This window comes from Dreissena polymorpha, chromosome 6, assembly GCF_020536995.1.
Source record: "Dreissena polymorpha isolate Duluth1 chromosome 6, UMN_Dpol_1.0, whole genome shotgun sequence".
Classification (NCBI taxonomy): Eukaryota; Metazoa; Mollusca; class Bivalvia; order Myida; family Dreissenidae; genus Dreissena; species Dreissena polymorpha.
The window spans coordinates 60,199,888-60,223,039 of NC_068360.1; the positions used below are offsets into that span (position 1 = coordinate 60,199,888).

Sequence of the window (23,152 nt, forward strand, 5' to 3'; positions counted from 1 at the left end):
ATTCAATATATATACAGTTAGGCGTTAAATCTATAAACAGCGACGTAATAATTGTGTTTGAATATCAACACGAAGTACACATGCATGTCTTTTGTGCAGATCGAGTGTGGTTGTTTAGATATTCATGACATAAATCTATGTTATTTTGTGCGAAGAGTTGAAGAAAGGTTTACACGGCGAGGCTTTCCGAGACGTGTCGGATAAATGTAAGTACACACTGGTATTAACATGGTATTCTATTTATCCGATAACATCTTTAATATACATGATAATCATGAGACAAATACGTTATTAATTTAGGGTTTAATTATTGAATCAATAAATAAACGTGAGCAGTAAATCAATTTAGTATAAACAACACGCTTACCTTAATGACGACAATAATCCAATATAATATAACAATTACAATTATGTATGATAAACACACAATCCGAAATACGTTTTTGCATTCGTTCGATGCTTTAAACAAATAAATAACTGTTAAAAACATCCAGAGAATTTAACTTAAAATTGTTTGTTTTGACAAATAAATTACGTCACACAACATACGTCATAAATTGCGCAATCAGTTGCATGCAAAATAAAAGTACGGAAAGCCGGTTTCGAGAAATGTTTATATAGAGGAGCAAAATAGTATGATATAAACAATAACAAACGATAGAGTGGTGACGGACTTCTCAAAATAGCATTAATTGAAATAGTTTCATGTATATTAAAATCTCTGTGATATCTTTGGTTACCATCATCAAATACACAGAGAAAATAAAATACAATGTAAGTTTCACGTGTACTTGAATTTGTCCGACGAGTTGAAGAAAGGTGTACACGGCGAGGCTTGCCGTGAGCAACACATCATTAGCAGCATAAAGTGCGTAACAAATAAACAAAATAATCATACTAATTATAATTTCACGTAGCACATTAAAATATCTATTGCAACTGACACCGTTTTGTAGCAAAATTTGATGACTCAATTTCAGCTTTCACAAGAGTTATAAAAAAAAACTTAACTTAGTATAAACGTCACGCTTACATAAATGACAACGTTAATCCAATGGTTGTAACAATAAGTTGACTACTTTAATCCAAAGTTTATAACAAAAAATTTGAAACGATATGCACTTTCACCTTTATTAATCCATGATTTTATCGAAACTTAGATCAAACCACACATTTGTATTGTATTCCTATCTATGTTAACATTTATGCATGATGAATACACAATCCGAAATACGTTTTGCATTCGTTCGATGCTTTAAACAAATAGTTTACAGATAAAAAAAAACACAACGACATGTCCTTAAATTCCAGAGAGTGTAAATAAAACCATTGTGTTTCGTCACCGAAATGACGTCACACAATGTACTGCGTAGTACATTTGTAATATAAAATCAAAGCGCTGATTGCATTGCAAAATGAATTCAACACTATCTTGAACGCAAAGCTATAATGATGTTTCAATATGGAATGAGTGATGTATTGGACGTCATCATTGATGACGTTCAATCGAACGAATGATAAAGGGGGCTAAGTTTCATCAAGTTGGTGCATATAGTCGCGATTTGGGAGTCTTGAAAACTGGTCGGTTACTTTTGCAATCGGGATTCCTCGGACAATTCCGCCATATCGGCGATCGTCTCTCGGGTGTATTTGGTGGAAGGATATGTCTAACGCCTCTAGGCGGAAGATATTACATCGAAAATATAGTTCTCACAACAACAACAATGGCGTCGTTTGAACATTGCGTGAAAGTGTCATTGACGAAATTGAAAGCTAACATTGAGCTTAAGCAGCAACAGCTAGATGTTCTTCAAGCTGTGTTCGATGGAAAAGACACAATAGCAGTCCTACCAACTGGTTTTGGTAAAAGTTTGCTGTTCCAGATGCTCCCATATTTGATGGCAGTACGTCTACAAAAATTTCATTTTGCAATCACGATCGATTTCATTAACCCATTTATACCTAGTTGACTCTCTCATCCTTCTAAATTGGATCAATTTATTTCCAAAATAAGGGATGTCAAGTATATTTATTTCTATATTGAGAATATTTGATTATTTCATAAAGAAATTCTTTTTAAGCAAACAGCGCAGACCCAGATGAGACACCACATTTATGCGGCGTCTCATCTGGGTCTACGCTGTTTGCAATGTCCTTTTTTCAGGATGTTAGGCATAAATGGGTTAATGATTTAGTCGAAATTATTAGATATTGTGTATTATTATCAACCTCTTATTAATAGGAATTTTAACTAATATGGCAGTAACAAAAACAAACTTTAGTTTGGTGCCTACTGTTATCACAACTTATGCCCATTATAATATGTATAATTATGTGTTGGGGGTCGTGACTAGTAAAACATGTACCTGTGCTATAATCTGTATTGAATTTACAATTAAATTTAATAATTATCATCCCGCTAATGGAAAAACCAACTGAGACATTGAGACAGTGTAGCAATTTACAAAACAGTTTTAACTGATTTTTGATGCGGACTCCTAAAACCATACTTAGGATAATTTAGTTATAAATATTCAAAACAAAATGAACTAATAAGTGTCTGAACTTTTTCTGTTGGCAATGTTGTGAACTTTTTATTCTTTCTTTTCTCAGGAGAAGTTCGGAAAGTCAAAGCCTATGATAGTTATTGTCATTGCACCAATCAATGCAATAATGGAAGAACAGGTAATGAAATACTTCTAAAATAAGCAAGCTATTTAGCATGTTACCTGTTCTATGATCTGCAACTTAAACCTGTGTTATTGGTTGCATATACAAAAAGCAGTATGTTTAGGGGCAAAATATTGTGCATTTTATGGTTTATGAAGATCGAATTGCAGTCAGTGATTCATGATAACATTTACTTTAATGTTTAGTTCTTAGTCTTTTATCATTTATATTTGTTCAAACTTGTTATAAGTTTAAAAATAAACTATCAATAAAAGTTAGAGGTTAAACTTTTTTCAACATTAGAATGTATTTTTATGTAACAACATTTGTATTGTAAGGTGCGGGAGTTGCGTGCCAAAGGGATCATGGCATGTTCCTTATCATACAGTGGTTCTGGAGCGACAACTTTTGATGCTGAAGAAGACATGGAAGACACGGATTGCGATGGTAAACCACATATAAAAAAATCTCAAATGGTGTTATTCTATATGCAACATGTTAAGAACATTTGAAGAAATCTAGCCTATGTATTTGGGAATAGAAACAAAATGAGCCTATTTATTTTGACTAGTCTGTTTTTATTATTGATGGGTTTAAAAAAAAAAAATGTCAGGCTATTGTGATAGCTTTGTCCTTTAGATGAACATAGACAGAATATTTGTTGATCATCCATGTATGTGTATGTAAACAGAATTTACTCTTACAGCTATATTTTTTGAGAGTTAAGCCCATTTTTTACTTTGATTTTCTTTAAAATAAGCTATGGTATATGAGTGCTTGTAATGTTTGGATGCTTTTGTAAAAGCAAAGAAAGCTAAATAAAAAAAAAAGATATATACTGTAGTTTTTATCAATAACAATTACAAATCCAATAAAATTGTTAATACTTATTTGTTGTGAGCAGGATTGGAAGGAAAACAATTTGTGTTTTTAAAGAATTTATGTTATTGCAGCGTTTTTTGTCCTATTGTGAAAAGTACCCGTACCAGTCCAATTGGGAAAAATTAAAGTCGTGAAAACCTCAAAATTGGGAAAAATCTAGTCGTGAAAACTTTGAAATTGGGAAAAATCGCCATATGAAATCTTCAATTTAGGAAATCAGTGTATTTGAATTTTTGCTAACAAATACCTTAAAATTGAGAATAACTGATGTCTAGTTGTTAATATTATATTTACTAAGGTTCTAGCCATAGAGCTGCATAAGTAAATTAATTAAAGTTCATTAAAAAAATAAAATAAATTAACCTTCATTTGGGAAATATGTCATTTTTTCCCAGATTGGGAAAGTGCCATTTTCCGGTACTTTACAAAGAAGGAAAAAAATAGCTGTACTGCATCGCAATATAGTATGGGTATTATTAACATGCACTCATGCTGACTGGATATTGTAAAAAATTTATATAGTACATGTCCTTTAAGAAATGTATTATCCTGTTTCAGACAAGGTGATTCTTCCTAAAGAAGTCACAATGAAGGAACTGATGGATGGAAAATACCACATCATCTATACACACCCAGAGTGTTTGTTCCAAAGCAAAGCCATTGCCAAGATGATCAGATCAAAGAATTACCAAGAGCACCTTTGCGGCATTGTTATTGATGAGGTCCACATGATATTGGAATGGCAAGTTTGTTTTAAACCTCATAATATCAATATATGAATAAAATCATATTAGCTCTCTTTTTAGCTCAACAAAATGGAGCTAATTTCGTGACCCTCTCTTTGTCAGGGGCATCCATGTCGCTTAATCTTTTGGTCCAAATTTGGTATGCATCTTAACTATCACAAGGGGAACATATTTCACAAGGGCATGTTACCCTAAAATTCATGTTGACAAAGCTATGACACTAATTTAGCTTAGCAGGTCATTCATTTCCCTACATTTTCCTAGTTATTTCTTTCAATAGTTTGACAAATTTATTATTTATCCTTAAATTATTTTAACAATTAATCTTTATTTTCCTATAGTGGTCTAAAATCCTGTACAATTTCCACAATTGTGGTAAAATATGTGTCAGAATCTGATAATTGCTGTCAAAGTGTTTATATAAATGTTCATGATTTGTGAAGAAATATATTAAACTTATGAAGTCATGATATTGATGTATTTGTTTCAAACTGCAGGCATTTAAAACAACAAGGCCATCTAAGTGCTTGGTAAATCATGCATTCATAAGCAGAAGGTACAGCATTGTAAATTACATAAATAAATATATCTCGTTGCAGGGGACCAGAATTTAGACCTAAATTTGAAAGGTTGGGAGAATTGACCTGCCTACACCCACAGATTGCCCATGTGGCCCTAACAGCAACAGCTAAACCAGAAAGTATTAATACCCTAGCACAGTCGCTAATGTATAAAAATGTTACTGTTGTTGCTGTTAATCCAGACCGGCCAAACATCTTCATTGATGTAAGGAATAGACCTCCAAATATTAGGAAAGTGGAGAAATATAATTCCTTTATTGAACCTTTAGCTCATGAACTGGACAATAAAATGGAAAAATTCCCATTAACAATAGCTTATATTGAAAATCTTGAGGCGCTGGGCTATTGTTATCAAGTATTGAACAGTACATTAAAGGAAAAACAGTATAATGGTAAAGAGCACATACCCGAAAATCGATTGTTTGCGCAATTTCATACTGATTACACAGCAGACATGAAAAAGCATATTATTACAGACCTGTGTAAAAGAACTCCAACCACACGCCTCATTTTGGCAACAGTGGCCTTGGGAATGGGGTTAAATGCTCCTTCTGTTGAGAGAGTTATGCATATGAGGCCTCCAGTTTGTCTTGAAAACTATCTGCAAGAAATAGGAAGGGCAGGCCGTACCGGACAACAGTCCTCAGCTGTGCTATTTTTTAATAATAGTGATATTGCATCTAATAGAAAAGGAATGACCAAAGAAATGGTTGATTTTTGTCAAAACACTGAAACATGTCTTCGACTTCAGTTGGTGAAATATTTTGGGTTTGACAATGTTTTGTATAGTGGAACAAAAGAAAACTGTTGTAAGAATTGTAGAGAAAAATTCAAAGCAAATTGATAGTACTTTTTTTTTAATCGTCACCATTATAGATTGCAAACCTGAATACAATGCACTGACAGGCATCTTCATTAGCACTTTATTCTACATTTACAGAAATTTCAATCGAAGCAAAATCCTGCGTTTTGATGCAAGCAAATTGCAATTTCTCATTTTTGACTCCAGCAAAACAATAGCCTTGCATCATTTTGAGACATTTGTTTTTCATAATCCAACTTTTTAAAAGTCAAGAAATGAGATGTATGCTACAAAAAATGCTTTTCACCATGATACATATAAATAAGATTTTACAAAATAGTAAACACTCGTAAAGGAACAAATTTCAAGATACTTGAGTATATTGACCCCAATCATTTTCATTTTGACCCCTGAAATTTTGAAGCCTTGGGTCATGTTGAGTGCTGGTTTTTTTTAAATCTGTGAAATCCCTGAATTATGGAGGCTTTTACCATATTCTTATATGGATGTAATTTAAAAATTTCGGTAGAGGTTCACTAGAAAATGTTTCATGTCAAATATCTATACTCAAGGTCTTTCACGGTTTTGAAGAAGACATGTTTGAAGTGTTTACCATATACATATATGGAAAATGCATTGGCCACCCCCAGGGCTGGACTAATTTATAATTCGGGGCTTTTATTTCAACAATCTTCATAGTGGTCTACTTGACAAAGTTTCAAGCCAAAAATTTATGCTCTTGACCTTGTGGTTTCAGAGATATCTTTTTTTCTTTAAACATATACGGAAATTTTTACCCCTGAGCGGAGCTAAATTTGACCCCAGTGGCATAACATTTGAACAAACATGGTGGAGGTCTGCTAGACGATGTTTGATGGCAAAATATAATTAAGTGGTTTTGGAGATTCTTTTAGTTTTTACTTTAAACAAGTAAGTTTAATACATCATTCCTTAGGGCGTGGCTTATTTTGACCACTGTGCATAATTTGAACAACCTTGGTAGAGTTCCACTAGAAATGTGCTCTTTACCATTATACTCTTGCCAAATATCTATGCTCTAGACCTTGTGGTTTGAAAAAGCTTCATACATGTACCAGGAATGTTCCTGTCTAGTTTTACCAAATTGGCCTAAACGGTTTACGAGATAATGTGGGTAAAATAATTATTGTTATAACTTGAGATTTGAAGCTTTTAAACCATACTCTTCAACTACATCTGACTAAAGAAAAAAGGCCTGTAAAACAAAAACTTTTTTGTCAGTCTTCCTTGTACATGTCTGTGGAAACAATCCACTTATGGTATTGTTTTGAATTGGATATGTTTGGTGAAAAAAGTTCACTTCCAGTGCAAGCTGTTGTGATATATCTGTGTCCTTTTTATCAATGATTTGCCTTTTTTCTACAAATCTCAGAAACACAGGTTAAGTTGATGCTTGCTGCAATGCTCCTTGCATGACAATAGACAAATGAATGCTTCATGTTAATAGTTGCATACTTTTTGTACTTTGTCATTCGAACAAAAAATATTAATTATAATTTTCTGCCATCTTTGGTAATTTGTGCCAATCATATATCTTTTTAGCTCACCTGATTGGTCAGATGAGCTTTTGTGACCGGTCTTCGTCTGTCTTGCATCTGTCCGTCGTCCACATTTGGTTTGTGAACACTATAGGTCACATTTCATGTCGGATCTTCATGAAACTTGGTTAGAAGATTTGTCTTAATGATATCTCGATCAAGTTCGAAACTGGGTCATGCTAGGTCAAAAACTAGGTCACTAGGTCAAAAAAAAGAAAACCCTTGTAAACACTGTTGAAGTCACATTTCATGACCAATCTTCATGTTACTTTGTCAAAATGTTTGCCATAATGATATGTTGGTCGAGTTCAAAAGTGGTTCCGGTATGTTGAAAAACATGGCCGCCAGTGGGGCAGTATTCCTTGTTTGGCTATAGAGAAACCTTGTTAACACTCTATAAGTCATAATTTTCGCCCAATCATCATGAAAGTTGGTCAAAACATTGGTTTTATTGATATCTCGGACGAGTTCGAAAATGGTCCAGATCGGTGAACAAACAAGGCCGCCATTGGGCGGGGCATTTATCTCTATATGTATATAGTGAAACATGTGAACACTCTAGAAAGAGTCACCTTTTTGGCCCAATTTTCATGAAATTTGGTCAAAAAATTTCTTTCCTTGATATGAGGGTTGAGTTCGAAAATGGTTCCGGTCAGTTGAATAACATGGCTGCAGGGTGGGGGGGGCAGTTTTCTTATATTTATATAGGAAAACAAGCTTGTGAACACTCTCGAAATCCCTTTTTTTGCCCAATCATCATGAAACTTGGTACAAAAATTGGTTTTATATATATCACATAATTAATGCCATAATTATTGCCCTTAGATTGTCCAAATTTTCATTATATTATACAAAATCCTTGTTAACACTCTAGAGGTCACAATTTTGTTTCAGATTTTATAAATCTTGGTCATATTTATTTTTGTAAGCAAAGTTTGATGTTTGGTAAGTTGGGGGGGGGGGTCAACTCAAAATATAGGTCACCAGGTCAAATCTTACAAAAACATTCCATATGCCTGAGTTTTGGTTCAATAATGATGAAACTTGACCAGGATGTTTGTCTGGACAATATCTAGGTCAAGTTTGAGGTTTGGTAAAGATTGAATGAACCGGCTCCTCTCAGGTGAGCGAACTGGGGCCATCTTGGCCCTCTTGTTAAGAGAAGACAGGAAACAAGATACAAGGATATTCAAATTGTTTTATTGAGCATAAAATATAAACCATTGAAACCAAAAAAATACGGACATAGGTATATATTCATGTATTCACTTGTGTAACTGTAAAAGTGTTATCTTTCATAATTTGCATGAGTTGTCAAGACCTAAAATACATTATTTATATTAGTAACATTTTAACTAAATAAGTATATTTGTTCCAATGAGATATAAAAACTGTTAAAATCCATCATTATAATGTATATAATTACAAATTGTTATGTATATATAACAATATTACACCTCAGAGATAATGGTCCTTCTATATCTACATGTATATAACCGGTTTCAGTCTGTAAAATGCCATAATGAAACTTGAGAGTATATGGACCACTCAATTTGCATTAAATTAACCAAAAATATAGATATAGAAGGACTAATATCTCTGAGGAGTAAAATAATAAAATATTTATTTCTGTTATTGTTAAACATTAGTTGTCATAACTTACAAAATATTCAAATGTAAATAAATGTTTAGAAAGCCAATAAGTTGTTTCTTGAAGTGAAAACAACATTATTCAAATCTAAAAGAACCAGTATTTCTATTCTAAAATTATATTAATTACAACATTGCAGATGTACTGCAGGGCTACAAACTTCGGGATTTAATTTGTATATTTAGGTTCTATTCCATAAACAATCATACAACACTGTACAGTGGTGCAGGGAAACCTCTTCAGTGTAATATAAGACATATTAAACTCCACTTTGGTCCCAATTGCATTATAGTGACCAGCCAGGCAGTCACAAACTGTATATGGACTGAAGCCATATGACCCTCAGTGGGGTTTACTATTTCTTAATTTACTAATTACAATTCGTTTTCTTTTCAATTGACATGTGTACTAGCTTCTGTCTATGTAGAAAATGATCCTAACAGAAAACAAAATGGAACTAGAGCTTTGTCACAGACATGACAAATACCACCACATGCCGCATTGACACAGAATATTTTGCACGTTGTCTTCACAAAATAAGAAAAACTTATTTACATGTTTGGTGATTTTAAGCACATCACCATTTATTTTACGTTCTAACAGCAACAGTAATAAGCAGTATATACAAAGATTATAGCGTGATTGACCCAAAGGTTGATATATGGACTGACATACTGACAAAATTTCACTCCTATATACCCCCCTAAACTTTGACTGTGGGAGTATAATGAAGAAGAAAACGCGCTATATGTGAACGTATCCTTAAACAGAGATGTGCTTGTCAGAAACACAATGCCCCCTTATGGGCCGCTTTTTTTAAATTTACCTTTGACCTTGAAGGATGACCTTCACCTTTCACCACTCAAAATGTGCAGCTTCATGAGATACACATGCATGCCAAATATCAAGTTGCTATGTTCAATATTTCAAAAGTGACAGACTGGCCAAAAACAATATGCCCCCGATCATTCAATCCGGGGGGCATAATAATGTTCTAAAAGTGTTGTCTTGGGATGATATTCATTCATAATTGTCTGTAAAAGTAATCATACTTAACACAATGTTAGAAAATATTGAAAAAATGTTATTTCAACAAATATTTTCTTGAAGTACACAACAGTCTTACATATTATTTTGAAGTTGTTCTGCTTCAAAAGTTGAATAAGCCAAATTCCAGTCAAACACACTTAAACGTTAAATTGCCAAGATTCAAAATATTTAATTCATCTGACCATGTATTTTTTTCCCTCAAAAATTAAATCTTTAACACAGGAAGCTAATTTTTATGTACTGTACAATACAAAAGTATCAAATATTGCAAAATAAACATGATTGTGTTAAATAATTTGAAAAGTGAATGGATTTTCAAAATCAAGTGATTCATGACTGAAGATGAATCTCTTCAATGTTTGCTAACTGATGAATGCCTGAAGATGAATCTCTTTAATGTTTACAATCAGTGGAATGGGAATAACAAATGTCCTGCGCACCCTTTAAAAGAGACAATTATAATCACACATCTACTCATCATTATCATTCTCAACAGTTGGAACATCCATTAACAGTCTCTGTATTTTAGACATGACAGTTGTTTTGAACACTTTGCGATCAAATGCAAAGGGAGACTTTGAAAGCGAGTCGGGCAACATACTTGGTTTATCCTGATCCCATAATCGTAAACCCACGAGTTTATTGGTCAGAACTTCAATGTCAATCTCTTTGCTTTTCAATTTGTGAGTTGTTTTCACTGTTTTTGATCCAGTCATTTCATCAAAATTTTCTGCAATTTCTAGCATGACTGGGCCGGCTTTAGTGATACCTACAATAGATTTTTCTGTTTTGTTTGCACCTAAAGAACGGATGAGGTTTTTCAGGTATTTTACTTCATTTTCTTTCTGCATATCTGCAGCTTTGTTTTTTCCTTTTCTTCCTTTTGGATTCACAAAAGTTGCTGCACGAACTTTCAGGGACATGTATGGTGATAGAGTGTGCTCCGTTTTCAAAATATAGTCAATGCATTCAACCATGTACTTGGACAAAACAGAATGACTGTAGAAGAATGGTACCATATGTTTAAGTGTAATGTTTACACGTCTCATATCCCCTTCTCTTATAGCATCTTTCATTTGTATGACAGAAAAATACCACTGAAGAAAATTTACTGCATATGTTTTCAATGTGTTGTCTCCGTCTTCATGTGACGACTTCAGATTGAGGGCAACACCACCAACTTGCACTGTTACACCTTTCCTGATGTCAGTTGTTGACACAGCTACTGTGTACCTGGCATTGTTTATGATTAAGGGTATTTTTAACATTGCACTATGTTCAACAGCAACTTCAAACTTCTGGTTCTGGACTGTGATGGTGACTCTTTCATCCGGTTCCTTGAAGAAAATTAGCAGATAAATGACACTCAATTTAAGGAAAAGAAAACATGTTCTAAGGGTGGCTTGATATGAATGGATGAAACTATAAAAAAAGAAGATCAAGTCTTATGCAAAAATAAAACTCAGTGCAAACCAATACCTCTATACATGTAAACAGTAAAAAAAACAATGAAATATAATTTATGTTTGAAGTGCTATTAACATAAACAGGCATTATTAAAAAGACATTATTTTTGTAGCCGTAATACAGTAAAAATGTTACATAAATGTTGTGAATTATGTGCGAAGGAGCCAAACAGTTTGGCAAGCTTCAATTAAATCTTTTTCATATTTGTGTGATATGTGTCAGCTTAAAATACCAAAATAGTCGGCAAAGTCTTGCCTTAAAAATATCAGCAATGGGTGTTTGTTATATGAAAAAAATATGAAGAAAATGCAGTATTTACCTCAACCTCAAACGGAATGAAAAGGTCAGACAAAACCTCGTCCATTATCTTGTTGAAGACCTTGCGTTTTGGTTCGACCGTCCACATATTGATGGACTCTTTGATAGCAGGGTGTTTGGGGAAGTCCTCCAGGGTCTCCATGTTGAACTTTGATAAGATGTATGAATACAGGTAACTGGTACCACATGTGATAATGAAGTCCTCATGAGCCTAAAAAATATTCAAATTGGGTTACTTGTTTGTTCCCAAAATTAAATCTTATAATATATCTTCTTTTTTTTCACAATAGCATGTCCATTTAATCTGTTTCTTAGTGTTATTCGTGGAAACAAATTGTTTCTTAATGTTACTCATGAATTTTTTTAATTACCTTAAAACGGCTTTTTACATTCCCATTCACATTAACCCTTTGAATTGCTATCTTCAGGTTGGCTAGTGTGCCTGGGTCTCTTGCCTTGCCAAAGTCCAAAAATTTCTTACACAGCTTCTGTAATTATGTACATAAAAATAATTAAGTTAAAAGAGCAAACACAAGAGATATTTCAAAAGCGAAATAAACATTTCATTCACATATTTTTTACATTTCTTCTAATAATATTCATAATCCTTAAAAGACACAAAACAAGAATAGTGAACAGGACATACTTCAAGATAATCTTGTAGTGTGTGGAACATCTCAATAATGACTGGATCAAGATGATCAAATCGTTCTGAAGTAGTGTGGGCTCCAGCTCTCAATGACTTTGCTCCCTCAAGTCTTACGCGTGTCAACTGATCTCCACCGACAGGCACCCTTAATGCAGACAGCTCTGCTCCTAGTTTATAATAACACATACCAGTATTCATATATGTATAAATTAATGCAATTTCCTTAATACTATTATAATAGACTGATGTTTAAAACAAATTTCCTTTTAACAACAAAATGCAGTTTTTTAATGAAAAAGAAACAACACTGACTTAAAAAAGTAACAAGAGCACCGCCTTGCGGGTGCAGACCGCTCATCTATTTTCTTTTTAAAGGTGAAGGGACTCTCATTTTCAATCACAAAGGAGGGAGGAGTGGAGTGAAGAGGGGTGTATAGTGTGGGGTTGTGGACATTTATTACATTATCTTCCAAAAAAGCGAAAAAAAAAAAAAAAAAAAAAAAAAAATCGGGGGGGGGGGGTATAGTGTGAGGGTGTGGTGATAATTTGTGAGATGATCTTAAAAAAAAAAAAAAAAAAAAAAAAAAAAATCAAAAAAAAAATTTGGGGGGGGGGGTGGGGGGGGTGGGGTGGGGGTATAGTGTGAGGGTGTGGTGGTCATTTGTGAGATGATCTTATAAAAAAAAAAAAAAAAAAACAAAATTAGGGGGGGGGGGGAGGGGGGGAGGGGGGGGAGGGCACGGGGGATGGTTTGGGTGAAGTCTATTGTGGTATGTCAGGTAAGAGTAGTTTCATCAAAGTATCAATCAAATCTAATCATAAATAAAGAAGTTATGGCAATTTTAGCAAAATTTAATAATTTGACCTTGAGAGTCAAGGTCATTCAAAGGTCAAAGTAAAATTCAAGTTGCCAGGTACAGTAACCTCATGATAGCATGTAAGTATTTGAAGTTTGAAAGCAATAGCCTTGATACTTCGAGTGGATCGAAACACAAAATTTAACCATATATTAAAAGTTACTAAGTCAAAAAAGGGCCATAATTCCGTAACAATGACAACCAGAGTTATGCAACTTGTCCTTTTACTGTACCCTTATGATAGTTTGTGAGTGTTCCAAGTATGAAAGCAATATCTATGATACTTTAGGGGTAAAGTGACCAAAACATAAATCTTAACCAAATTTTCAATTTTCTAAGTATAAAGGGCCCATAATTCCGTCCAAATGCCAGTCAGAGTTACATAACTTTGCCTGCACCGTCCCCTTATGATAGTTCATAAATCTTGCAAGTATGAAAGCAATAGCTTTGATACTGTAGGAATAAAGTGGACCTAAACACAAAACTTAATCAAATTTTCAATTTTCTAAGTATAAAAAGGGCACATAATTCTGTCAAAATGCCAGTCAGAGTTACATTACTTTGCCTGCACAGTCCCCTTATGATAGTTAGTAAGTGTTGCAAGTATGAAAGCAATAGCTTTGATGCTTAAGGAATAAAATGGACCTAAACACAAAACTTAACCAAAATTGTCAATTTTCTAAGTATAAAAAGGGCACATAATTCTGTCAAAATGCATGCCAGAGTTATCTAACTTTGCCTGCCCAGTCCCCTCATGATAGTAAGTAAGTGTACCAAGTTTGAATGCAATAGCATTGATACTTACTGAGAAAAGTGGAACTAAACGCAAAACTTAACCAAAATTTGCAATTTTTTAAGTACAAAAAGGGCACATAATTCTGTCAAAATGCACGCCAGAGTTATCTAACTTTGCCTGCCTAGTCCCCTCATGATAGTAAGTAAGTGTACCAAGTTTGAATGCAATAGCATTGATACTTTCTGAGAAAAGTGGACCTAAACGCAAAACTTAACCGGACGCCGACGCCAACGCCAACGCCAACGCCAACGCCAACGCCAACGCCGACGCCAAGGTGATGACAATAGCTCATAATTTTTTTTCAAAAAATAGATGAGCTAAAAACTACATGTACAAGGTGTTCATGAATCTTGACAGGTAACATATATATCTATAGCACATAAATTAAATTAAATATAACAAAATACCTCTTCCAGTTTTCGAGTACCATCTGTTGATGTACTGTTCATATTCATCCATTATGTGAATACAGTCTTGATAAGATGATTCGTTGTTTAGACTGACAGGAAGAACAAATATCTTGGATTTTTTAGCCATGTCTTCTTCAAAATCGTGAGGAATATGAAGCGGAACAACACCTTTCATCCATTTGAAACCATTTAATTTCAGAAGATCTCTGGCTATAAGGAGTTTAAGTGAGTCTGTAAAGTATGTGTACTCCTCTTGGCTTGGAACAAAGTCTTTGACTGACAAGTTAATGTTTTCTTTACTTGGAGTCACTTTACTCAGACCTGTCAAGTTCACCCTATCTATTGTGAAGTCTGATGCAAAGAAGTGGTAATCTTTGTCCTTTGATGATAATCTGACATCATTGGTTTGAACTCTGTGGAACAAGAATTTGTGTATTAATTATAAATGTTAATGAACCTATATATAACTAGATACTATACATTACAATGCCTATATTTTTCAGTCAATACGTTTTTGGTTGAATGTTGTCAAATGATATTGACATTGAGATATTATTTTATTTTGTATAAAAACTCAACAATACATTATTATGTTAAATGTAAAGGTAACTGATAATATTTGTAAATGGATAAAAATATATACTCTTTTTTTATACAAAGTATGAGTTATATGATATTAAATTTAAAGAAAGAAATTAAAACTACCGAATATCCAAGTTGTCTCCATTTAATTTTCCATCATTTCCTGCTGACACAGCTTTGAGAATTCTCTCTTCAGCCTCTTCTCCATATAGATTGATGAGGTTTCTCTTTGAGTGCTCTGTCAGTGTAAGATGGACAGTGTTCAGCTTTGTCAGCAACTGAAAATATGCATTCAGATTGTTAAAAAGCAAAACTAATACAGATATATTTTTTAACATTAAAGGGGCATATATATTGACAGCTAATTCTGTATCATATTTGCAGAAAAAAGTATTGATTAAAAAGTATTTACTATACGTTTGCTTAATTTCAAACATATCTGAAAAATTTGTATTTTAAGAATTGTAAAAAGTTGTCCACTGATCACTTGTCGCGGACACAAGAAAATCCCAGTAAGCAGTAAAATACTTGTGAATGAAATGTACTTTAGCATACTGCTATATGCATGCTCACTGACAATAATAGACACAATAATAACAAAACATCTGTGTAAAAAATTCACTGTGGGGCATAAGTTCAAGCTCAATTTGGACATTATTGGGAATAATCTTTTGTGAAGTTTTAGATATATTTCTAAAATGAGTTTGTCAATAAAGTATTGTTCCTCGTGATTTTGTATTCCTGTAACTGGGGCATTGTGTTTTTGAATATCTGCTTTTTAGGTAAATAGCTTCGATATGCCTCTGTAATGTTGTTACTGTTTTAACTGTTGATGAAACACATAAAATGTTTCTAATATGATATAGATTATGCATCATCACATTATCATAAACACAAGGGTATGGATAATACAGTATGCAAACAGCTAATATTTATGAATGTACAAGAATAATGTATTAGTGAATTAAGTGAATGAGTCTTAATGAACTATTAATGTTTTAATGTTGTAACATAAGTACAGGGTTTGTAAAGCTATTTAGAGAAATTATGTATATTAACATAAGGAAACATTACAATTTATTTTTATATGCAAATTATAATAATTTCTCTTAAACTACATGTATTCATTAGAATTAAAAACCTTTAATTCTTTGACACTTAAATTTTGCCTGACACTTCTAATTTATTTTTTTAAGTTACAAATAATAGTATCTTTAAAACATAAATATTCAAACCCCCAAGTGAACAACCTGATAAAGTTCATGATATTTCTTCAGGAAAACTAGTCTACAAGAACTTTAACAAGAGGCCCCAGAGGGCCTGTGTCGCTAACCTGAATAAATTAATGCAATATAAAGTTTAAGTCTCACTGGCAGAAAGCCCTAGGACTTTAAGTTTCTTTTGAGAAGGAAATGTTTGAGGATTTTACAGTATAAATATGAGGAAAACATTTTGGCCACCAGGGCGGAGCTAATTTTGACATCACAGTCATAATTTGAACAATCATGGTAGACATCTACCAGATAGTGTTTCATGCCAAATATCTAGGCTCTAAGCCTTGCAGTTTCATGGAAGATCTTGAAATTGTTGATATATACATGCAGGAAAAACATTAACAACCAGGGCGGGCTTATTTTGATCCCAGTTTTGATCCAATCTTTGTGGAGACCTACTACACCATGTTTCATGCCAAACATCAAAGCTCTAGGCCTTGAGGAGTAAGAGAAAAAAAAAAGTTTTGATTTTTAAAATATATTTTTAGCTCTGTTGACCAACTTATGCAGCAGACAGAACAATTTAAAAAACTTTGTGAGAGAGTCATCCCAGGATCATTCCTGTGAGGTTTCAATAAATTCTGGGTAGCAGTTAAGGAGGAGAGGTTGGTAAAAAGATAATGGCACTGACAGACAGATGACAGACAAAACAGTATCCTTAAAGCTCTCCATGAGCATAATTATTATTCCACGTTGAGCTAAAACTGCAACATAATAAAACATAACAAGAGCTGTCAGGAGACAGCGCGCTCGACAATTCGATAGCTTGACAGTATAATGTAAGCTATCATGGGGAAATTGTTTATATTCAATAATGTCAAGATAATATAGTCATATTCTAAGTGGAAGAGGGCCATAATTGAAACATATTGATCGCTTATGTTTTAAATTAGTTGTACTTTATAGACGATTCTGAGTTCAGGTATGTTTTCCACAAGCTATTAAACATTTGTAAAACATAAAACAAAGTAATAAGATTTTATTTCTGAATTCAAGTTTGATAGCAATAGCTTGGGTGGGATGGTCCTTCAAATATGAAATAAATATTTGTGTTTTTTTTACATGTTTCAAAAATAAATTCTTTTTGGTGGAGGGTTGGAGAGGGGGGATGAGTAGGAAAGCTCCACTATATGTACATATATATATATAGTCGAGCTAAAAACAAAGATTTTAAAACAAAAACAACTTCATGCAATAGAAATAGTATAATATACAGAGTTTGCTATATGCATAATTCAATACATGTGAAGAATTTCTTTCCAAAAAGCTGTTCTATATCAAAGGATAAAAACTCCACTTCTTTTTTTAATGAAATGCATGCAGGATGTTCTACTTTTTTATTGAATAACCCTTTGCATGCTGGGAAATTTGTCGTCTGCTAAAATGTAGTCTGCTGAATTTCTAAAATTAGCATTTTCTTCGATTTTTTTTTCAATGAATACTATCAGAATAGCAAACAGTTTGGATCCTGATGAGACGCCATGTTCTGTGGCGTCTCATCTGGATCCAAACTGTTTGCAAAGTCCTTCAAAATTCGGTTCCCGCACTGAAAGAGTTAAATGAGGCATTGTATAATGTTTTTAACATTATAACAAATGGGTGGAATGCAGACACATGCAGTAAACTTTCTACATGTTGCAAGGGTAAAAGTTCTAAGCATTTTTAACTGTTCTTCCTTAGTTTTTTTTTTTTTCTGAATAGATTTGTTATAGTATGCAAAAAAAGAAATTACATCATCATTATAACTTTTAAAATTTTAATGCAAAATTGCCAACTCTTACCCTTGGTCATATCAACATTCATTAACAATTTTTCAACATTTTAACATGTACCCTATTATCTGCACTGTATGCAAGAGCAACTGTTGAGAACAATCGTTGTATACCAGAAACTTTGTTGTTTCGGCTGTGTAATATCATACCATATACTGTTGCCAGTGTTGCAATTTTTGAAACAGGGTCTTGAATTTTACTGAAGGCTATTAACAATGACTGAAAAAGTAAAGGGCAAGTCTTACTAAATTCAATGACAGCCCTATTGAACAAATGTTTATCCGTCATAGTTTTTGACCCACTTGGAAACAAAACACTATGTTTATTTGCAACTGAGTTCATTTGATTCTCAATAAGTGTTAAATTTTCAGAAATCTCAGGATTTTTAACAATGTTTTCTGCATCAGTTTGAAAATTCTCATTCTCATTGAGTTCTTCAACAGAATGTTTTGCATAGCCATGCTCATCTCCAAATGAAATTCGTTTTCTGCTTCTTTTGTCACCAGTGCTGAGTGATGATGATTCTGTTTTTAAGTTTCATATTAAAACAAATCATCAAAATGTTAGTTAAATATACATGATATCAACAAGCCAATAACATGGTACATTGTAAAGCATAAAGCATACTGAATGTTCTGTATCTCTGACTATTAGAATACACAAACAGTAAGCAGTAAGTTTATAATATATGTATGTAAGTTAATTTAAATCATTAAAAAAATAAACAGCATCAAATATCCACCGTGTTAATGTGTACTGACAGTACCGGAAATTAAATGGTGTAAAATCTACTGTTTTGATTTGGGTATAAAGATATATATCTTGAAATATGAAATAAATGTAAAGCATGAAAAGTAAATCAGTCAATAATTAGCAGAAACCATGAAGATTTGCCCAAATGTTGGTCATGTACTTAATCAAATACAAAGCTTCTATTAATTAAGACTAATACATAATTTATAATCATACAATGCAGTCTTTAATAGAAATCAAGGACCAACTAATTGTATATAATGAGAATACAATACTACTCCAGCAGCCGGAGTTTCACTTCTTTATATTGTACACTTGATTAGGAATAACTTTTAATGTCTACAGATTATTAATTTATAAAAGTTGGAAGATTATGTGTCTTAGTGGATGAAACTCATTATCAGTTATTTTTCTGCACAGGAACATGTATTTAATGCCTGGCTATCTTAACAACAAAGTTTGTTTGATTTGAAAATGAAACACCTCTGTGATTACTGCAAAGTCTCTAGTAATAAATAGAACACTTTTTTTATATTTATTTTCCAATAAGTCTTTTATTATAAATAAGGATTGCTCTGATGCTCGTTGAAGGGAATAATGGTATTATCATAGTAATATTCTTGTTTGAACTTGGTTACATATACATATATGCTACACTGTAGCATTCAATTTTCAAGGAATGATATTGGACTTTTTTTTCTTAAAAGATGATTGGCATAGGACAAGTGTCATGGAATAAGGTATGCGCCTATAAATAAAGTTAAGGCCAGATGCTTAACAAATTTTGGTCTGAAAAATAAATTTTAAAGGTGAAAGTAAAAAAAAATAATACAAAATAGAGGTTGTAACTTGTGTATTGTCTATTAAGAGTAGATCAAGATAATTATTCAGCTGCATCATTTTATGTTATTTAAATAAATGCTGATATTATTACATGTGTAAGTGCAATCTAATCTACTTTTAGTGACAACATTAATTTATATTTGTATTTTAAAAATGCAACTATTTCAACTTGCGATGCTTTAATGAATAAAACTCTGCAAGTCAGATGCGTCGCCAGACAAAAGATTAAGAGCCAACAATAAAACTGTTTATTAGTTCTTTGTTTCTTTATAATCATTGTTGTTTTTTTGCAGTGTTCATGACAACTTTAAATACCTGTCAGTCATTTGGTCTGACAGAATTTGTCAGTCTGAACAAATCATTGTCAGTAAAACAAAGTTAAAGCAAATAAATTTCTAAAATTGCTAAATACTATATTGCTAAACTGTTATGAATAATTGTTATTGTATAAAACTTTTACTTTGTAGTATGTTTCTATTGATGCAACTGTACATGACTTTTAAAGGATTATTTATGAACAACAGATAAATTTGCTTCAGATTTTCTTGTCAGTCTACAGGGAACATGACTGACAACGCCGAAGAGTCTCCCCTTCAGGTTGCCTTTTCATTATGCATTTTTGAATACAGTGTAATCTATAGTACTCTTATACATTACAATTACCTGTCAATTTTAGTTGTTTCAGCTTCTCCACTGACAACAGTATCTGGTCGGAGACCTTTTGTCTTGGAGAAAGGAGGCCGCGCTTCGTTCGTTTGACATTTTGAATGATTTGCCTCACATTTTCATATAGGAGTTCAGTTTTTGTATTTAAATTTGTAATATAGTCAATACAATCACAGCACAGAAACAGATGATTTAATATGATCTCAATGTCAATACTGGCATCTTTTACTTTTATCAAGTTTGTTAATATATTGTGAGAATTTGCAGATCTACATTTATTATTATTTAAACAATGCAATCTTAATACTGACGAGCTACAAAAGACGCATTTTATTTTATCTTGTTTACATGGTGTTTGAATGGTTGGGGCCGCCATCTTGTTTTCAAAAGTAGTTCCAAATCCAATATGACGGCCGCCTACGTACATCAGAGAGACGGTGTGGTGTAGCCCACTGTCCGATGCGTTCAGATTGTTACTTTTGCTGAAATTTGACATGTATATGGACAAGAATGCGATCTACCTGTTGGCGTAGGCGTTTTACCTGTGAAAAATCTAGTTTTTGATTAAATCACGAAAAAGTTTCGCAAGTTTTACATAACCGGAATTACAAAATGCGGTATGTGGATATACCGATACCCTACCGAAATCCCCGAAATCAAACTTTGATAAAAACAATGTTTCATTAGTGATTTCAGTGTATTTCGCAACAATCCATATTAAAATACGCAGTTTTTCGATAAATAATCAATATTAATGGGGATTTCGTGGGATCTCGGGGATTCCTGGGGATTTTGGTAATTGCGGGAACGTCGGTATTTTTTCACACCCGTCAAAATGGCCGACTTCGACAGAAAGAACGCTTTAAAAGTATTTACAAAATAACATCATCACAAACGATGTAAAGTGAACGCTACTTATCCGTTTTGTAGATAAGTATACGATCAATTGGAAAACACTAACATTTGACATAAAAAAACGCCAGTGGATATGGAAATTTTCAGCATTCGAAATAGCAGACGGCGTCGACCAAAGGCTGCCAATACAGGTTCGAAAAGAACGCGAGAAAGTATTAACAAAATAACATAATTAAAAATGATGTAAAGTGAACGCTAATTCGCTGTTTTGTAGATAAGTATACGATCTATTGAAAACCATAACATTTGACATAAAAACACCAGTGGATATGGAAATCTGCGTAACGAAATAGCAGACATCACACGGCGTCTCATCTGACTGAGTCTACGCTGTTTGCCAAGGCCGATAGTATAATGAATGGAAATGCACAAACTCAGTAACTGGCAAGCATATATGCATAAGTAGGTTGTTTCGTGATTATTTAGAAACGACTACATAATTCTTTTGGTTCAGCCAGTGCAACTTAACAGAAATAAGTATAAAAAGTTTCTACACCTGACAACAATGTGCCAACTTAATACAAGGTAAGTTGTTTACATTATTTAAAATATTGCAAGCTTACAGTATACAACAATAAACAGCTGGTACAATGTAATGTCATCGTTTTAATTTTAATAAGCCCGTGGTTAATTACCCTTTTTAATCTTATGGATCAATGCATCTCTAACACCTTCAATTGACTTGTTCATGAAAAATATACACCCTCAGTGCATGTTATCCCATACATCACTCACTTACTTAGGCTCGATTGATCATTCTCGGCTCAGGTACTACTTACCGGTACATGTACCCCGGGTACTCGTAACTTTACTTACATGTACCCCGGGTACGGTAAATAAACTTAAACATACCCGCAAATAATAGATTGTATCCGAGTTGTATATCTGCCAAAAAATCCGATGTCATTAAACATGCTACCGATTAAAGTAAAACAATATTGTTTACCTTAAACAAACTTCTCTTTTAAAAAATCTGCATCAACATGCTTTTTAGTATGAGTGTTGAGAGGACGCCGTAGGAATAAGCAAGTAATCAAGAATACATCTCTGTTTCTGCTTTTATTTCCTTCATGTATAATGACGATAAGGATTGACGACTAACATTGACGACAATGATCACAAGCATTTACGACTAACACTGACAACAAGCATTGGCGACTAGATGTAAAATTGACGATTCTCTACAATAAATGAAATTATCAATAAAAAAATGAATAATAAGATTATAGTACAACAGATAAGCTTTTTAAAGTATAATATAATAGCATACACTCATTAGAATAAGAGGTTTCATAAATAACAATTTGAAGCATTTTCAATCAATATCGAAATATCTTAAACAATATTTATTACACAGCATTAATTAATTGTTAAAACATAATATAAATACCGAATATGGTGTTCACAATTTAACGGACCTCGCAAACCAAATAATGTTTCTTTAAAAAAATCTATGGCGGTAAAAAGTGAATGTGCAACGTCGCGGAAAATATTATACTTGACGACGTCATACAATGATGCGACTTTTAACAATTTAAGATTTAAAATTAAATCACATTAATGATTTAACAATGAGTTTTGATAATATAAATGCCATTGAACAGAAAATTGACATAAATGTGACCATATATTAATATTTGTACAAAATAGCCGACAACAACGGATTTAGTGTTAAAATTCCCGGGTACATTTTAGTATATTTACCGTACCCAGGGTACGAGCCTTACTAACTGTATTATTATTATATCTCACCGACTACAAGGTACCTTTACCTTGTTGTGTTTATCAACCTGGAATTTATGTAAAATCCGGCTTTCTTTACTTTTATTTTTCATTCATTTGATTAAGCAATTGTTGACGTATCTCATGGAAAATTATTTGAATCTTTGGA

The 23,152-nt window shown here is 33.0% G+C and overlaps 2 protein-coding genes across 3 annotated transcripts; one reads left to right on the top strand and one right to left on the bottom strand.

Annotated features, from left to right (window-relative positions):
- The first annotated feature begins 1,601 nt into the window (after window positions 1-1,601).
- LOC127834431 (ATP-dependent DNA helicase Q1-like) lies at window positions 1,602-8,855 on the top strand. 2 transcript variants are annotated; one of them, XM_052360266.1, is made up of 5 exons: window positions 1,602-1,904; window positions 2,614-2,685; window positions 3,009-3,117; window positions 4,111-4,294; window positions 4,898-8,855. In XM_052360266.1, the coding sequence occupies exons 1-5, from the start codon at window positions 1,725-1,727 to the stop codon at window positions 5,721-5,723; spliced, it is 1,371 nt and encodes a 456-aa protein (XP_052216226.1). In that variant the 5' UTR covers window positions 1,602-1,724; the 3' UTR covers window positions 5,724-8,855. The 2 variants fall into 2 exon arrangements, with proteins under 2 accessions (XP_052216226.1, XP_052216227.1); XM_052360267.1 differs by having other exon boundaries at window positions 1,602-1,863.
- LOC127834430 (uncharacterized) lies at window positions 8,439-20,790 on the bottom strand. The gene is made up of 9 exons (XM_052360265.1): window positions 20,344-20,790; window positions 18,512-18,608; window positions 18,234-18,260; window positions 15,162-15,316; window positions 14,454-14,869; window positions 12,391-12,560; window positions 12,116-12,232; window positions 11,746-11,955; window positions 8,439-11,296 (listed from the first exon to the last, which is right to left on the bottom strand). The coding sequence occupies exons 3-9, from the start codon at window positions 18,234-18,236 to the stop codon at window positions 10,430-10,432; spliced, it is 1,938 nt and encodes a 645-aa protein (XP_052216225.1). The 5' UTR covers window positions 18,237-18,260; window positions 18,512-18,608; window positions 20,344-20,790; the 3' UTR covers window positions 8,439-10,429.
- Between the last annotated feature and the right edge of the window lie 2,362 nt (window positions 20,791-23,152).